This window comes from Juglans microcarpa x Juglans regia, chromosome 5D, assembly GCF_004785595.1.
Source record: "Juglans microcarpa x Juglans regia isolate MS1-56 chromosome 5D, Jm3101_v1.0, whole genome shotgun sequence".
Classification (NCBI taxonomy): Eukaryota; Viridiplantae; Streptophyta; class Magnoliopsida; order Fagales; family Juglandaceae; genus Juglans; species Juglans microcarpa x Juglans regia.
Window position 1 is genome coordinate 2,657,985 of NC_054602.1, and position 17,338 is coordinate 2,675,322.

Genomic DNA, 17,338 nt, shown 5'->3' on the forward strand with positions numbered 1-17,338 from the left:
ATAGAATTCTAGGTATAAAAACTCTTTTACCACTGTAGTGGCCAGATGAAATCTGTGCGTCAATCATATTACGACTAAAATTACAACATGTCAACTGTGTTCCATTGCATAAAACTTCTGAAGGATTAATATTTCTAAGTAACATAATAGGACAATTTTTCTTAAGAAACAATTCATGCGGTGGCAATCCGTTTGGTATTAATGTATTTAAAAAATCTTCCATAATTCTCTGTTCAGATACATCAACTATCTCGTCAAAACTATAATACCGTACTATATTGCCAGGGAATCTGTCAATGAGAATAGCATTTATTTCGTCGACTGATCGATTTTTTGGAGTTAGTACAACCCGATTTGCCATCTCTGTTAAATTGTTTGAATAGTTTGACATATTTCCATAAACAGTGTCTAACAAAGAATTTAAAGATTCAACTTCGTTGTTATAACGGATAATCATTTGTTCTGGAATTTTGATATTTTCATCGATTGTTATTGGAGCATTGCCATTGCCAACTTCGATTAGATATTGTGAGAAATTAAGATCCAATCTAGCTCTCGTATTTTCTGTTAATTTGATTTTTTTTTCAAGATAGACCATATGTAAGAAGAAGCCAAGCTTGCATCAATTTGTTGTTCTTTTGTACTCTTAGGAATTACAGGTAATACCTGCCGAAAGTCTCCACAAAAAACAATAATTTTGCCACCAAAAGGGAGATCTATATCATTTATGTCTCGTAACATTTTATCCAATGCTTCTATGGAATATTTTGTAGACATAGGTGCTTCATCCCATATAATCAACTTTGCAAGACGTAACAATTTAGTAAGACTTCCTTGTTTAATGACATTACAAGTGCTATTTTTATCTGCATTTAATGGAATCTTAAATCTTGAGTGTGCTGTTCGTCCCCCAGGTAAGATTGATGCAGCAACACCCGATGATGCAGTTGCAAGTGCTATCATTAGCGGTGATTCCGTTGTTACGACGTCTATACAATGGAAAACAATCTGTTCCAACAGTTGTTGTAGGTGCAAATTCTTTAAGATATTGATTTTTACAAATGTCATTTTTTTTCATACATACATTGGTTGGATTCAATATTCCACAAGGACCATGCATCATATGTTTAACCACGGCCTTATACAAATGTAAATTACTTGTTCTATCAGGTATTTCTGCTGAAACAATTTCATCAAAAGTTTCAGGGGTATAAATTCTCTAATCTCTCTGAAGTATAATTAGGAAATGAACATGTGGTAAACCTCTTTTTTGATGATCAATAGTGTAAACATATGCTGCAATTTTGCCAAAAATTTGTTGTTTGAACAGATCAATTTTTAAGTCTTCTAATTTTGCTCTAAAGATTCTTGCGATTAAATCAGGACGATTTTGAACATCTTCATGTGGATTTAGTTGTTCTAAAATTTCATTCCAGTTTGGATTGCATGTCATAGTTAAGAAAATGTCAGGTTTGCCGAAATGTTGAACTAAAGTTATTGCTTCCATATATTTTTTACGCATATCTCTTGGACCTCCAATAAAAGATGAAGGTAAGATAATGCGTTTTCCAATTTTAGAAGCATTAGTTTCTCCAATTGAAATACTATCTATAATGCCTTGATATACATCTGATCTAATTTCATGTTGTTTTGAACGAAAATAATCTAATCTTGATGTTTCTATTTTAATGTACATGTCAACAACAAATTGTTGTAACAAACGACCAGATAATAATAAAATTGATCTATATGTATCTCTCATTTGTAGTCTAAAACAATAGTATTCTCGATAAGAAACTGTAGGCATTTCTTCCTTTTTTCCATGACTATTTGTTCATTCCGAAGAAATTCTTCAGCGCTATTTGAATGTTCAATATGATGGGATTCTAATGTTTGGGTGTTTAATGATATTGTTCCTCTTTCAATTTTCTTGATTCCTTGATGCCAACCCGAGTCACCGAAAGGAAACAGTAGTGGATATTGTAACGGATCATAACAACCAAAATAATATTGAACAATATGACTACCACCTGTTTGGTTGAAGACAATAATATCTCTGCCTTTTTGTTCAGTAGATGTTTCAGTTTCTATCCATATAGCTGCAACTTGTGATACTGAGGGAGCATTATAAACACGCTGATCTAAATCAGCATTTGATCTTGTACGAATTGTATGGTTTTCAAGATTTTGAATGTTGTTGAGCATTCGGAAGAAGTGACAGTATGGATTAACATTAAGTATAGTCATCAACTTAACAATGATAGAAGCATCCAATCTTTCTGCATTGTCTATACAGTTGTTTAGCTCATGTTCAGTGTCATAGAAATATAATTGTAAATATGAAGGATGTCCATCTTCAGGGATTAAATTGTTAATGTAGTGATATATTTGTCGTTGAACTCTAAATGTGTAAATTCCTCTGTTCCTTCTACATAAGTCTGCATCAAATTTAACTCCAAAAGACGTGAAAGCGAATTTATTATTGTATGTACGTGCATATGTACGGAAATTTTCGGACTCAGTCGAATCAAAAGTAAACAATTGATAAAGCTCGTCTGAAGTTTGATTACAAGTCAATGCTATTGTCCCGTCAGCACAACAGAAGCCATTTGGCTCATGATAAAATCTTCTTGCTCCACAATATTGACATGAAATAACTGATGATAGATGATTTGGCTCAAAAAATATGGTTTTCAATACTTGTCTAAAACAAGTATTCCCTGTTGGAATATTGACAATACTGTTAGAAATAGAAGTCCTTAGTCTTTCTAGAGCAGATCCATTTCTATTCATAGTATTGTCAAAACTGTGAGTGTTTGAAGAAGATCCAATTTCTCTTATAGAAACAATTTCATCATCCCTTGAAGTATAAGATAAATTATGATGGGATCTTGTTTCTATTTGATTTCTCTTATTTTGATTTTCTTTCACCTCATCATACATTTTTCTCTTTTTTCGATGTATTTCTTCCTTCTTTTCCTCCGATTGAGCACCGTACCAATATTTTTTTGGAACATTTTCTCCATATTCTTCATAATTTAATTTTAAAGAATTTTAGATACAAATTAATTAAAAAAAGTCTTAATAGAAATTGAATTTTTTTTTTTAAATAAGATTGACCTACCAGTTGGCATTTTTATGACAAGATAGGAATATCGCAGCAATCTTATGAACTAATAAGAAACCAATAACAATTTGTCAAACATGTAAACATAAAAAGTACATGAAAAATATTCGAAGAAATAAACAGTACATTTGTACAAATAAATGCATTAAATATTATAAAATATAAAAATAACATTAAACAATATTAATACATACCTGGAGACAAGGGCAAATAAAAAGTCAGTGGAAATAGAGCTAAACAACGAACAGCGAGACAAGTATAAAGTGACAAAATCAAAGTACCTGTTATAAAGAAATATATTATGTAAGATCACATAATTATTTTAATAATACATTGTATTTTGTTAAATAAAGCTGTACTAACGTATTAGAATATAATCTATTAATATTTTTTTATTTAAATTTAATTATAATAAGTGATTATCTAACTCTCACAAACATAAACAACTATATAATAACAAAAATTTGTGAGATTGGAAATAAAACTTGCTTAATATTCTAATATTTTTCTTTTGTTTTTATATATAGAGAGAGAGAGAGAGTAAAAACAGTGGCATTTTAAGGAGAAGGAAACCCTAAATTCATTTAGCAGTATAAATAGGGCGCTATAATCGCAGCGTCTCATTTCTTTTGCTTCCAGAGTTTTCTTCGCTCTCTCTCTCTCTCTCTCTCTCTCTTTCTTTCTATGTCTTTCTCTCTTCCACTTCTCCCATTTCTTCTTTTATGTCTGTATCATCCCTCTTCTTCCATCCTATTCTTAACAACAAAACACAAAGCTCTCTGTATATTCTATTTCTTCCTGCCATAGTCTCAAATCTCGCCAATCTGACATTTTTCATTTGTTATGACAAATTATTGACATTGCATGAATTTAACAGACAAATTTAACAATTAAACAATAATGTATTAGACATATAAATATGGCATATGAATAAATCAAATAAATATTACATAATAAATATAAAAAACATACTTTAAATAAAAAAAAAAAAAACAAGAGTACCAGAAAGTAAAGTAGAGGACAAACAAAAGTACATTGCTAAGTGCTAACTAATTTAATTATACACAAATAATTTTATACAGATTATATTAAATGAATTAAATGAGATAGTATATCTTAAAATAAAACAAATATATTAAAAGAAATTAATATGATTAAAAAAACAAAATATTCATACAACAAAAATACAATGTGAACAATTTATTTTGAGTATAGATACATTTATATAAGATAAATAAAAAATTGAATAACATTTTTTTAAATGATGTAGAAGATAACATACCAAAAAGTAGAGAAGGAGTAAAAAAATAGTGGAAGTAGAACAAATTGACAACAACTGGAACAAGGAATAGTTAACTAAGAACAAAAGTAGCAAATTTGTTAAAAAAAAAAAATACATTAGAAAATATTAGATTTATATTAATAAAATATATATTTTTAGTTTATGGAAATTTATATTTATATTTATATTAATAAAAATATTATTATTAAAGTCAAATATTCATTGAAAACGGCACAACCCATTCCATTCCAGTTCAAAAACGGCACCGTTTCCATTAACATCAAACCCTAATTCTACATTCACCACTATAAATACATCGTTATTCGCCTCTTCCTCCATTTCGTCGATTCCAGAGTCTTCTTCCCTCGACTTCTCTCGCCTTTTCCTCTGCATCTACTCAATCTCTCGCAACTCCTCTCTCTTCTTCTTCCCTCTCAGTCTAATCTCTCTCTCACAGCTCCTCTCTCTTGTTCCTGTCGATCTCTACATCTTCTCTCAACAGAGAAACAAAAATCACCACTTTTGTTTTCCGAAATCTTAGGAATTTGAAACTCCATCTTTCAGATCTAACGAGTTTTTTTCTTGTTTATTTTCTTTGATGTGTGTTGGTTTGATCTGTTTTTTTCTCTCTTTGTGGTGGTTTATTTATTTCGCATAATTTTTTTTTTGTGAACGAACAGATCTGAGATATTTTTTCTCACATTTTGATTTTTTTTTTTTGTCCGATGGGTTTTGGGTTGGTTTGATCTGTTTTTTCCTTTCTCTGTGGTGGTTTATTTAATTCGCATAATTTTTTTTTTGTGAACAAACAGATCTGAGATTTTTTTTTCTCACATTTTGATTTTTTTTTTGTCCCATGGGTTGCTATGGCGAATATTTTGTGTGGAAGCATTTTTTTTTTACGATGCCTATGTAGATCTCTAGATTTGTAAAAATTGACATCCCTGTATTTCCTTTTATTTTCTGATTTTTTCCAAACCTCTGAAACTCTACGAATTTGAAGCTCGATCTTTCATATTGGGGTTTTTTTTTTAATATTTTTTTTCTTTTGCTTGGTGTGTGCTGGTTTGTTCTTCTTGGTCTGTTTTCTCTCATTTTTTGTGATTGTTACTTCACTTCGTGTAAATAGTTTTTTCTCAACCGACACAAATTTTAGATTATATCTTCTGATTTTTATTTTGGTTGCAGGTCTATTTTTTTTAAATGCATGAAGATCTCTAGATCTATTCTTCAGATCTATCGCTGCGATCGTATTTTTGTTGGCAGGTATTTTTTTTCTCAACACATAATAATGTATTCCTTTGATTTTCTTTTTTTTATTTGTTATTTTGATTTGTTTTTGTGTTTTGGGTTGCAGGGGTTTTTTTTTTCGTTGAAGGGCTTTTTTTTCCAAATTCCTACAAATTTGTAGATTTGTTTTGCTGATTTAAAAATGTTAATATTTCCTTATTTTGTTTTTATATATTCTTTAGTAGCTGTTTGTAGTTTGCATTTTAGGTATGGCCATATGTAGTTTTATTCTTTTAGTTTGTAGTCTATAGTTTTTTAAGTTGCATGTGTAGCAACTATCTCATAAACACTTCATGGTTTGCATTTTAACATCTGTCTATATGAGAATTTTATTTTATAAGTTTTAGAGATGACCATATGAAGTTTTATTCTTCTAGTTTGTATTCTGTAAGTTTTTAATGTGCATGTGTAGCAAGTATCTGATAAACACTATACGATTTGTATCTTAGGTAGTTTGCAGCTTGTAACTTTTTAATTTCAAAGTTTGCAGTTTGGATTTTAACACATCTGTTTATATGAGAACTTTATATTATATGTTTTAGGCAATTATTCATCTATTTTTAAATATTGAGTGCTATATATAAACAGAGTGAGTGCGTCTATATATATATTATATAACATTTCATCTATATATTGCATATAAAAAATGACTCACTCTGTTTACAGATGTTGTTTTTGTTTTTTGTAGCTGTAATTTCTAGTTTTTACATTATTAGTCGTACCTAGATTTTTTTTACTTCCAATTTCTGCTTTCTTTCTCACGTAAATGCTTACTATGTTATGAATTTACGTTATAATTTTAGATTGTAAGTATTTGGTCTAAAATAATCCAAGCTAATTTTTTGTTTTGTTTTTTAGTTTGGAATTTAATCACATGTGTACTATTTCATTAAAGCATAGAAAAGTTTATAGTCATCCGAGCACAAATACAAACTGAAAGATATCTAGTTGATTTCGAAATTCACAACTAAATTTAGATTTGTTATTCCAAATATTAATGCAACTTTTTATTGTTGTTCTTTCGTTTTGACTATTTTTTTTTATTTACTTCTAACAATTAATTATTACATATAAATAAATAACTGAATAAATAGTCATAAATATTTAGTTCAGAATAATAAACATGAAAGAAGGGAATAATCAACATAAGAAGACTTACTTGTGAAATCGAAAAACTGAGAGACAAATTTAAAACCCAGGGCGGAGAGATATTTTTGTGAGGAACGTTGTAATGTCAGCAGTCTATTTATAGTAAATAACCAAGCAGCAAACGGTGAAAGCAAAAATTATTTTTATTCCCAGCACAAAGCGGTGGAAGCGGTGTGAAAAACTAAAAGCAAAATTCAGTCTGCAAAAAAAAAAAAAAAAAAGGTATTAAAATTAGCAGGGAAAAATTATTCTCATAGGAGCGGTGGGAAAAGATAGAGAAGAAAAATCTAGAAGAAAAAAATCTAGATAGAAACGGCGGTAAGATAAGAGAAATAATCCAGAATCTTTCAGAAGCTACACAAAGTATTGCACGAAAAGAGGACATCAGCGGAAAATGAGCAGAAAAGCAGGGGTCAAAAGGGTGAAAAAAATAAAAGAAAAGACAGACAAGAATAAATATAAAAACTAAGGATAAGAATGAAAAAAAATAAAGCAAGAGGTGGGACACAAAGGGAAAAAAATGTAAAAGAATGGGCAAAAAAGGAAAAAAAATTAACAAAGAAGAACGCAACACGTCGAAGAGGAAAATGAATTGAAAACCAGGGATAAAATCGGAAAAAAAGGTGGACGACAGCTGCTTATAGCCGCTTATTACATATAAGATAATAGTTTTTAGATATTCAACCTTAAAAAAATATCAACCTTATCCTCTGTGCATTTATCATCAGGAATTAACCCAATAATCGTCTGATTTATATATAGTTTAGTAAAGTGAAAAATACAAAGTAACGTAATTTGATATGATGGGTTAGATTATAATAATTTGATATAATATATTAGATTATAAAATTATTTTTATCTTAAAATAAATTTAACAGATCACATAAATCTACTTACTTTTATATAATCTTTTTATATTTATAATGATTAACATCCTTATAATATAATCTCAAAGGATGAAAGGCTCTTTTTAACTCAATTAAATAAAGATATTAAGGTCAAAAGTCCTGTGAGTTTAGGCAGAGCTAAGTCAGTGGGAGGTAGAGTCTCTAATCTATTCGGAAGTAGAGGTACAGTTTTCGAGTGAGAATTTTGTGGAAATTTCTGTAGAAAAATAGAGTGGAATTGAGATGGAAGATAAATGGAGAGGGATGAAACTTAATGAAGATGAGTTTGCTGTTTTGGAACTGGAAGTAGAGGGAGAGTATGGTGTAAATGAGGTTGGTTATCGTAGTCTGATAGGAAAATTGTGGATGGAAAGAGAATTGGCAGAGAGGTGATAGCAGCAACTATGTCAAAAATATGGAGGATTAGTAAGCCTGCAATGTTCAAGCAATGCGGTGTTAATATGTTTACGATTACTTTAGCAAATCATGCTGATAAGATGAGGATTATGGCAGGAAGGCCATGGTTATTTGAAAATTATTTGCTTGTATCAGAAGAGTTCAATGGTTTTACACAACCAAGCAAGATATTGTTTGACAGAGAGGAGTTTTGGGTACAATTTCATAATCTACCATTAACACTTATGAATAAATATTATGGAGAGAGGATAGGGAATTCTGTGGAAAAAGTGGTGGAGGTAGATGTAGATAACAATGATTTAGAGTGGGGACAGTTTCTTAGAGTCAAAGTAGAGTTAGATTTATTGAAGGTAGTGGCAAGGGGAAGAACAATAAGGGATAAGATGAAAAAGTTTGGATTCCTTTTAAATATGAGAAATTACCAAAGCTATGTTTTGGGTGTGGAACACTTGTACATAAAAATGATGGTTGCTCGTTTAAGGAAGAAAGTCTGGGAAGATACCATGATAATGACTAGCAGTGTGGCTTGTGGTTGAGAGCTGAGCCTAATTTTGGGAGGAGATGACAGTCAAAATCTGAGCGAGTTCCAAAGTTTAATCAGGGTGAAAATTTTGAAAATTGGAGGAGGAGGGAGCTGGATAAAGGGGGTGATGGTAGTGGGGACTGGATGTTAAAAGCTGATAAGGTGGGTATTGAAAGTTTAGGGACAGTGGCTTTATCGAATTTTGTATGTGGAAGTATCAGTTATTCAAAAACTACTCATACAAGTGATAAGGAAAAAGAATTTGTTGAGGAACAAGTAACAGACTAGAGTTCCAGTATGGTGTAAAAGGTGGTGGGAAAGGAAACAGTGTGTCAAATAGGTATAGAACTGGAAATAAGTACTAATGAGAAAAGAAAAGCAAATTGGAAGAGAAGGGCTGGGGGTAATGGGGGGATGGCAGGGGGTTGGTTGACTCTAGTGATATACAACAATGTGGGATGAGGGGACTAGAAGATGAAGATAGTGGTGAGGATAGGGAGGTATTTGGAAAGAGGCATAGAAGGGGTTGGGGGAGGTACATCAAGGCAGTAATGTTGACTTGGCGGTGGTTGCTTTGCAACATCCCAAGAGCCATGAAAACATTAAGTTAGAACTGTTGAGGGCTTGGGAACCCCCGTGCAGTTCAGGACCTCTACATGTTAGTTGAGGAAAAGAGACCCAATATAGTTTTCCTTATGGAAACTAAATTATTGACAAAGACGTAGGAATGGATGAAAAGAAAATTGAAATTTCATGGGTGTTTAACAGTGGACTCAGTGGGAAAGAGTTGGGGATTAGCATTGTTATGGAAGTCTAATATAGGAGTGAATATTTGTTCCTATTCTAGACACCATATTAGTGCAACTGTGGATAGTGAAGGGAGAGAAAAATGCATGGCTGCTTACTGGCTATTATGGCTAGACTAACACAACTAGAAGACAAGATGCTTGGGATTTACTAGTCTCATTGAAACCTAAGGACCATAAACCTTGGATGGTGTGCGGAGATTTTAACACAGTATGAAAAGGTTGGTGGAAGTATAAGAAGTGAGGCCCAAATGGAAAGGTTTAGGGTAGTTTTGGAGAAATGTGGGTTATATGATATGGAATGGGAAGGGTCGAGGTTCACATGGAGTAATGGACATGGTGATTCAACTTTCATTAAGGAGAGGCTAGATAGAGGGGTTGCAAATGTAGAATGGATCAACATGTTCAAAAAAGAAAATGTAAAGGTGATGGTAGGAAGGATTTCATATCACAGGCCACTATTGATTAGTTTCTAGCAAGAATGTAATAGAGGAAGTAATGCGAGTCAAAGCATATTTAGATATGAAATGGCTTGGGGAAGTGAAGAGGTGTGCAAGCAAAAGGTTAAAGAAGAGTGGGGCAAAGATGAGGGGCAGTGCATCAATTTGAAGGAGATTCAAAACTGTTTAAAAAGAAGTCAGATAGTGCTGTCAAAGTGGTGCATATTTAAAGCCTTAGAGGATGAAAAGAAGATAAGAGAGAAGACTGCAGTGCTAAAAGACTTACAGAATGATGATGGACAACATAATGTGAATGAAGCAAAAATTCTGCAAAATGAGGTTGGTGAATTACTGGCAAAAGAGAGTAAGTTGTGGAGAGAAAGGGCAAAAGTACATTGGTATTAGCATGGAGATAAAAAATTCAAGATATTTTCATGCATGTGCTACTCAAAGGAAGAAGTAAAATAGGATCAAGAAAGTACAAGATGAGACTGAAAACAAAATGGAAAAGGAAAATGAAATTTATAAAGCTTTTAAGAGGTATTTTCAGAATGTGTATCAATCATCTAATCCAAGGAAGGTGGATTTGGAGGAGTGTTTGAAACATGTAGACTCAAAGGTGTTGACAGAGATCAATATGACTCTTATGGCACCATGTACAACTTATGAGGTTGGAGTGACACTAAAACAGATGAACCCATGGAAGTCACCATGATTAGATGGATTTGGAGCAGGATTTTATCAAGATCATTGGGAAGTAGTGGGACCTAATGTTAGTATGGCCATCCTTGATGTCTTAAATGGAAGTCAGTTGCCTAGTGCTATAAATCATACAAATATTGCACTAGTTCCTAAGATAACTAACCCATTATCTGTAACTAAGTTTAGGCTCATCTCTTCATGCAATATTTTGTGCAAACTTATTGCAAAAGTTTTAGCAAATCGACTCAAAAGAGTGCTTCCTTACATTATTTCTGTTGGCAAAGTGTTTTTGTGCCAAGAAGGTTTATAATAGACAATGTAATGGTAGCTTTTGAGATTTTGCACTCGATGTTGAAAAGAAAGAAAGGAAGAGTGGAGAGTTTAGCACTTAAATTAGACATGTCAAAAGCTTATGATAGGATATAGTGGAATTTTTTAGAAAATATTATGAGAAAGCTAGGTTTTGTAGAAGGTTGGATAAAAATGGTGATGAAGTGTGTGAGATCAGTGTCATTTTCCATTTTGGTGAATGGTAGACCTGGTGACAGTTTTAAACCAAGTAGAGGTTTAAGTTAAGGTGATCCACTATCACCTTACATTTTTATCCTCTGTGCAGAAGGCTCAAGTGCTATGTTATGAAAAGCAAAGGAAGAGGGAAGAATGAGTGGTTTGGCTGCAGTAAAAGGGGTACCAAAATAAGTCATCTGCTGTTTACATATGACTGTATTCAGTAAAGCAAATAAGGGGAATTGGAAGGCTATTCAAGAAGAATTGGAGAAATATAAAAGTGCTTCAGGTCAAGCACTTAACAAACAAAGATCTTCATCCTATTTAGTGTTAATACTGATAGGGAGACTAAAAGAGAGATCATGCAAACTGCAGGTGTTATATTGTGTAGGGACTATGGCAAGTACTTGGGGCTACCAACGATGATAGGCAGAGCTAAATTTCACACGTTTAAGATGATAAAGGAGAGGATATGGAGGAAAATACATAGTTGGAAGAATTCTTTCATGTCTAGAGTTAGGAGAGAAATCATGATAAAAGTAGTACTGCAATCGATACCAACTTGCACAATGAATGTCTTCTTGTTACCTAAGAGGTTATGTACTGAGATTAATGCACTGATATCAAGATTCTAGTGGAAGAACAATGATGAGGAAAGGCTATTTATTGGAAGAAGTGGTCTAAGATGGGAGATAACAAAGTGGATGGTGGGATGAGTTTTAGAGATATTGAGGTGTTTAATAGAGCTTTACTGGCCAAGCAGGGTTGGCAACTGCAATTGGATTAAGACTCTTTGGTAGCAAATGTGTTTAAAGAGAAATATTACAGAAGAACCTAGTTCATAGACGCAAAACTTGGATTCAGACCATCATATATGTGGAGAAGTTTAATGGCAACGTAGTCTATTGTGAATGATGGTTTCAGATGGAGGGTTGGGAATGGAAAAAAAAAATGTCAATTTGGTATGATAAATGGCTACCTCAATTTGATATACATCAAATCAGATCACCTATAAAACTGTTAGCAAAAAATGAAAAGGAAGTACTAATAAATGAGGAAAGTCACAACTGGAAAGAGGGATAAATAGAAGAAATCTTTAACACAGAAGAAGCTACTCAGATATGATGTATTCCATTGAGCAAGAGATGAGGGGCAGATAAAGCCTGTTTGAGGGTATACAAAAGATGAGAGGTATACAATGAGAAGTGCATATTATGTAGAAAAGAGTAAAGAAAAGGCAGATGTGGGGGAATTCTCGAGCTGGCAAGATAAAAAACAGATGTGAAAGCTTATGTGGAACTTGAATGTGCTAAGGAAGGTGAAACGGTTCCTGTGGAAAGCTTTACACTCGATCTTGCCTACAAAATTGAATCTACTTAAAATGAAGGTGGTGGAAGAAGCAACATGTCCTATATGTAAACAAGAGGTGGAATCAATTCATCATGTGTTATGGACCTGTCCAGCTGCCAGGGATGCATGGGCTAAGAGGTCTAGTGCCTTGAATAAATGGTGTTATAAAGAAGTATAATTTGTTCAACTCTGGCAGAAGCTAATGAAGACACTGGATCAAGAGAAGTTGAAGAGAGTAACAATTATACTTGCAAGCATTTGATTTAGAAGAAATAAATTTGTTTTTAATGATAGGTTTGATGGTCCAAGTTTGATAATGAAACAAGCTATTGATGATGAAAGTGTTCCATGAAGCAGAAGAAAAACGACATGAACAGAGAAAATTGAATGGGAATAAGCAAGATACATACAAAGTAGTTGCCACCCAATGAACTTTTTACGAAAATTAATTATGATGCCTAAGTGGATAGAGAAGCAAAGAAGATGGGAATTGGGGTGCAGCAAGAAACCATAAAGGAGAAATTATGTTTCTCTACTGTATTGTAAGGAAATTTGTAGGGAAAATTGAAGTTGCTAAAATACTAGCATTGTGGAAGGCTATGGAGATAGCTGTTGAACTTAATTTATAAGGAGTTATCTTTGAAGGGATGCATAGAAAGTAGCAAAAAGTAGTGTATAATAATGATGAGTATGATGGGTGGATATATCAACAAGTTATTAAAGAGGTACTATCACATAGGCCTAGTTGGTCTGTAGAGTCCATCTCTAGAGAAAGTAATAATATAGCACATATATTGGCAAAGAGAGGTAAGCAGAGAGATGAGTCGTCTTGTTAGATGGAAGAAATTCCTAATGAGTTATCATATGTAATAGAAAAGGAGAAACCATGTAACGAACCATGCTCAGTTATGTCTTAATGGAATGAACTCAGGTAGTGATGTTTCAAAAAATAATAATAATAATAATAATAATAATAATAATAAAGATATTAAGATCATGATACCGTGCTTTTACAACTATTTTTGGCGATTCTTATTATTATTATAAAATCCAAAATAGCTCTTGAAAAATGCCGAGGTTCCAACTTCAAAGTTCAAACAAGATAAAAGCTGAGAACAACGACCATACAACGTCGGACACGTCACAAGTAGCAACCGGTCGCTTCGTGTCGGTCTCACCAAGTCGCCACGTACGCGAAGAACTTCCACAACTGTCAGGCCTTGCGGAGAATCAGTAATAGAGAACACTTGGCAGGGACGTGTCGAAATAAGAACAAAATCCCGGGGAATTGCCACGTGTATCTATGCCAGACCGCCTTTTACGCCTATATAAGTTGACTCTAGTAAGCTGATTTTCCATTGCTACACTGTGAAGCACAAATCATTTCGAGTTTAAAAGGGAAAAAACAATCAAATCACGAGAGAATAGAAAGAGTGAAAAATGCAGACAGGTAAGAACGCAGCGGCTTCCGCGAAGGAAAAGGCGGCCAACGTTGCGGCCTCCGCCAAATCTGGCATGGAGAAGGCCAAGGCCAGCGCTCAGGAGAAGGTTACTTTGTCGACGTTTGCTTTGTTTTTCCCTTACCCTTTTGGTTTCCATGCAAGCAAAATTCCCCACACGTACTATATGTGGTAGACATGAACAATATTGTCTATGAGGATCTTGTGAAAGATTAATTAGCGTTGTGTCCCTGTCATTTGCACCATGTACTTCTGAAGCAACTTGCATGCATTACTTCACCCATCAACTTGGTTGTGTATTAAGTGCTCTTGCAGTGTCCATTTCTAGCGATCTGTAGCGAGATGGGTGGCCAAAATCACTTACCTTTTCGACCGTCATGGGTGACCTAGCCATGTGCATGCTGAACTAAAAGGTCGAAAAATAGATGGTCCCTCGTAGCTTTCTACGCACCCAGTACTGAAAGCCATTTTCTTGGCTGAATAGCATTGTCAATTTTGTTGCTACTTGAATGTACTTTGTAGAATAATATAGGATAATAATGCTAAAAAAAAGAGAAAATTGATTGGAGAAAATTATTGCTTTTATGATCAGTTGCAAGCGAACTGTTGATCTGATTGGATTTTACAAACTAATGTACTGGGTGTAACAGGTAGAAAAGATGACAGCTCATGATCCAGTGGAGAAAGAAATGGCCACCGAAAAAGAAGAGGCGATAAAACAACAGGCTGAACTGGAGAAGCAGGAGGCACGTATGCACAACGCTGCAAACAAACAGGCGGAGAGGGGTGGAGCGCTTGGCGGAGGATATGCTACGACAGGGACTGAGGGTGTGGTGGAGTCGCACCCAGTTGGGATAGATAAGGGCAGCGGGAGGACCACAGCCCAAAATCCCCGTGTGGAAGGGACCGGCCCTACTTATGGAACAGGTGGTACCTACCGCTGAAATGTGGGCATTTATACGTCTTTTTAGAGGGGTCGTTTTGTGGTGGTGTGGGCATAGTGATCAAGTACTACTCTCGTATTACGTATAGATGTGATAGTTTAGTCTACTAGCTAGCCTTAGGTTGATGTTTGTGGTTTCTGTTTGTTTCGCGGCGTGTAGGCCAGTTTGGTTTCTCACATGTCATCGATCCTTATGTGGTTAGCAGCTGGCCGTTTGCATTTGAATAAAAACACCGTGCAGATTATCTAAGTTGAGCTGCGTACCGGTTTATTTTTTTTATTTTTTATGTTAATAATTTTACTCATGATCACGAAGGAATGAATGTTTTTCCACAATTAGCCGGAAAAGTTTTTCCTGTAAGAACTGGACGGAGAAAGGCCGCACAATGCCCTGTACGTGTATGTATGTGGTTGGTGCTGAAGGGAGTCAAAACTGTGGTTGGATCCTTTATTGTATCGACCCTACTTCCGTTCGTTTACGTAGATTTTGATGTTGTCTTGATAGCAAGAGATTTTTGGGTTCACTTTGCAAAAGATTCTGTGTCATGTTCCATATTGAAGAGGCATTAATCTGCTGTCTCGTCTCATCTCTAGTTGCGTTAACTATAGGGCCAAAAGCGATGTTAATTAGGAAAGATCATTGCTTTTTAAGAAAGATAAGTTGATAGGAATAAAGAGATTCACGAAAGTAAATCCAGCATTTCTCTGTTAAAAAATTGTTCTCATAATATATATGTATAGCTTTTCTACGTGGATTTTGGGATGGTAAAGAACCCCACAAGCATTCCCCACAGGACCTGCACAGCGATGGCAGTGTCTCATGAGTGATGACGCGGGGCCCGCATTTTGTGCGCTTTGAATAATTTTTTCATAAAGGAGGCCGAGAACATTGCATTGAAGAGAACTGCTTTTAAGCGATCGGGGCCATTTTTCCTTGTTTAACAGCCTTCCACTTATACGCTGCCACCTCAGAAATTACACCAAACTAAGTACGCCCGTTCACATGGAAAACAAGGAAAACAAAATCATAGAATCAATCACGATAGGAAGATCTGTGCTTCCAGTTTCACTACGGCACAATAGAAAAAGCAGCTTCTACCGCCACCAGTCATTACCAAAATAACTCTACTACAGCTCACTAACTCCACTTTTCATTTCCGTCTACAGTCTGGTTTGGCAAACAAGAAAACAGTTACCATTCAACCTGCCAAATCCAGAGCTCATCCTTCCATTCCTTCAAGCTTCAAGGAAGAAGAAAATGCAGCGGCAAGAAAACACCATTTCGTTCATTCTAGCTTCATCTGAAGAAGAAGAAAACGCAGTGTCAGATCTCGTGCATCCTCTCTCTCATATCTCTTCCTCTCTCTCTCATATCTCTTCCTCTCTATCAGATCTCATAAACTGCAAAATACAAGAAGAAACTACTATTAAAATAAACTACAACATGTTAAAATAAAAGTGAAAAAGAATATTTAAAAAAAAAAAAAGTATTCTACACGGACAGCAACAAACAGATCTCCCTCTCAGATCTCTTTTTCATCCACCTAGGAAAATTCTAAAGCAACAACTAGTCCACCGCCACATTTTCTTCCCTATGCCTCTCATATATGAAAATGAAAATCACGACTACAGATTCGACGTGTTCAAGGCCAACCTGCGTCGAGCAAAGCGACACCAGAAGCTAGACCCTGGCGCTGTACACGGAGTCACCAAGTTCTCTTATCTCACTCCGGCCGAGTTCCGCATATATTTTCCTGTCGCCGTCGAAGGCCAAACAAACTAAAAACAAAGGAAAAAACAAAGGGGTTGTCCTTCGGACTTTGGTCCGAATGGAGTTGTATCACCCTCCGCGTTGATGGGTTTTGGTGGGAGTTTTGTATACTCTAAACTGCTTAGTCGGGATACGAGACTTTAGTGGATAGAGATGGTAGTTTTTTTAAGATTTAAATCTCTAGAGATTTATCGATTGGATTAGATTATGTCAATCACGAAAATATACCGAAAAATTACTAATGATTATAATTAACTTATTTTTCAAGTCAATTTTAAAAGTCTTCTCTTAATAAAATGCTGCTTTTGAGAAGATAAGCCCGACCGGTTCTAAGGAAAACTCTTGCATTGAATTAAAAGAATCTCCATATTGGATTAGTTATAGTTTTGTTTTACTTTTCTCTATATTATTAAAATATTATTTCCTTTCTTTTAAACAAATGGGCATATTATATATATATATAAACAAATTGTATATAAATTGCAACTCTGATCTAAAATCAATGAAAAACTCTGGGGAGAGAAGCCACTGTAGTGAAAGCAGTCACTGCACACCTTACGTGGCATAAATAAAATACGAAAAATATCCTACAACATTCATCTTCTAAATTTGAAATTACGGACTGAGAGCTGATAAGAAAGAGAGGCGGTATGAGAGAGAGAGACCGAGATGTGAGAGAACGAC

The 17,338-nt window shown here is 34.3% G+C and overlaps 1 protein-coding gene across 1 annotated transcript; it reads left to right on the forward strand.

Moving 5' to 3' along the window:
• The first annotated feature begins 13,834 nt into the window (after positions 1-13,834).
• On the forward strand, positions 13,835-15,129 carry LOC121264661 (11 kDa late embryogenesis abundant protein). Its single transcript, XM_041167938.1, has 2 exons — positions 13,835-14,028; positions 14,591-15,129. The coding sequence occupies exons 1-2, from the start codon at positions 13,921-13,923 to the stop codon at positions 14,882-14,884; spliced, it is 402 nt and encodes a 133-aa protein (XP_041023872.1). The 5' UTR covers positions 13,835-13,920; the 3' UTR covers positions 14,885-15,129.
• The last annotated feature ends 2,209 nt before the right edge of the window (positions 15,130-17,338 follow it).

Bases quoted from the DNA above. Each gene is read 5' to 3' on its own strand.
- LOC121264661 (XM_041167938.1), top strand. From the start codon at position 13,921: ATGCAGACAGGTAAGAACGCAGCGGCTTCCGCGAAGGAAAAGGCGGCC. The intron at 14,029-14,590 runs GTTACTTTGTCG...TGGGTGTAACAG, and splicing joins AGGCCAGCGCTCAGGAGAAG to GTAGAAAAGATGACAGCTCA.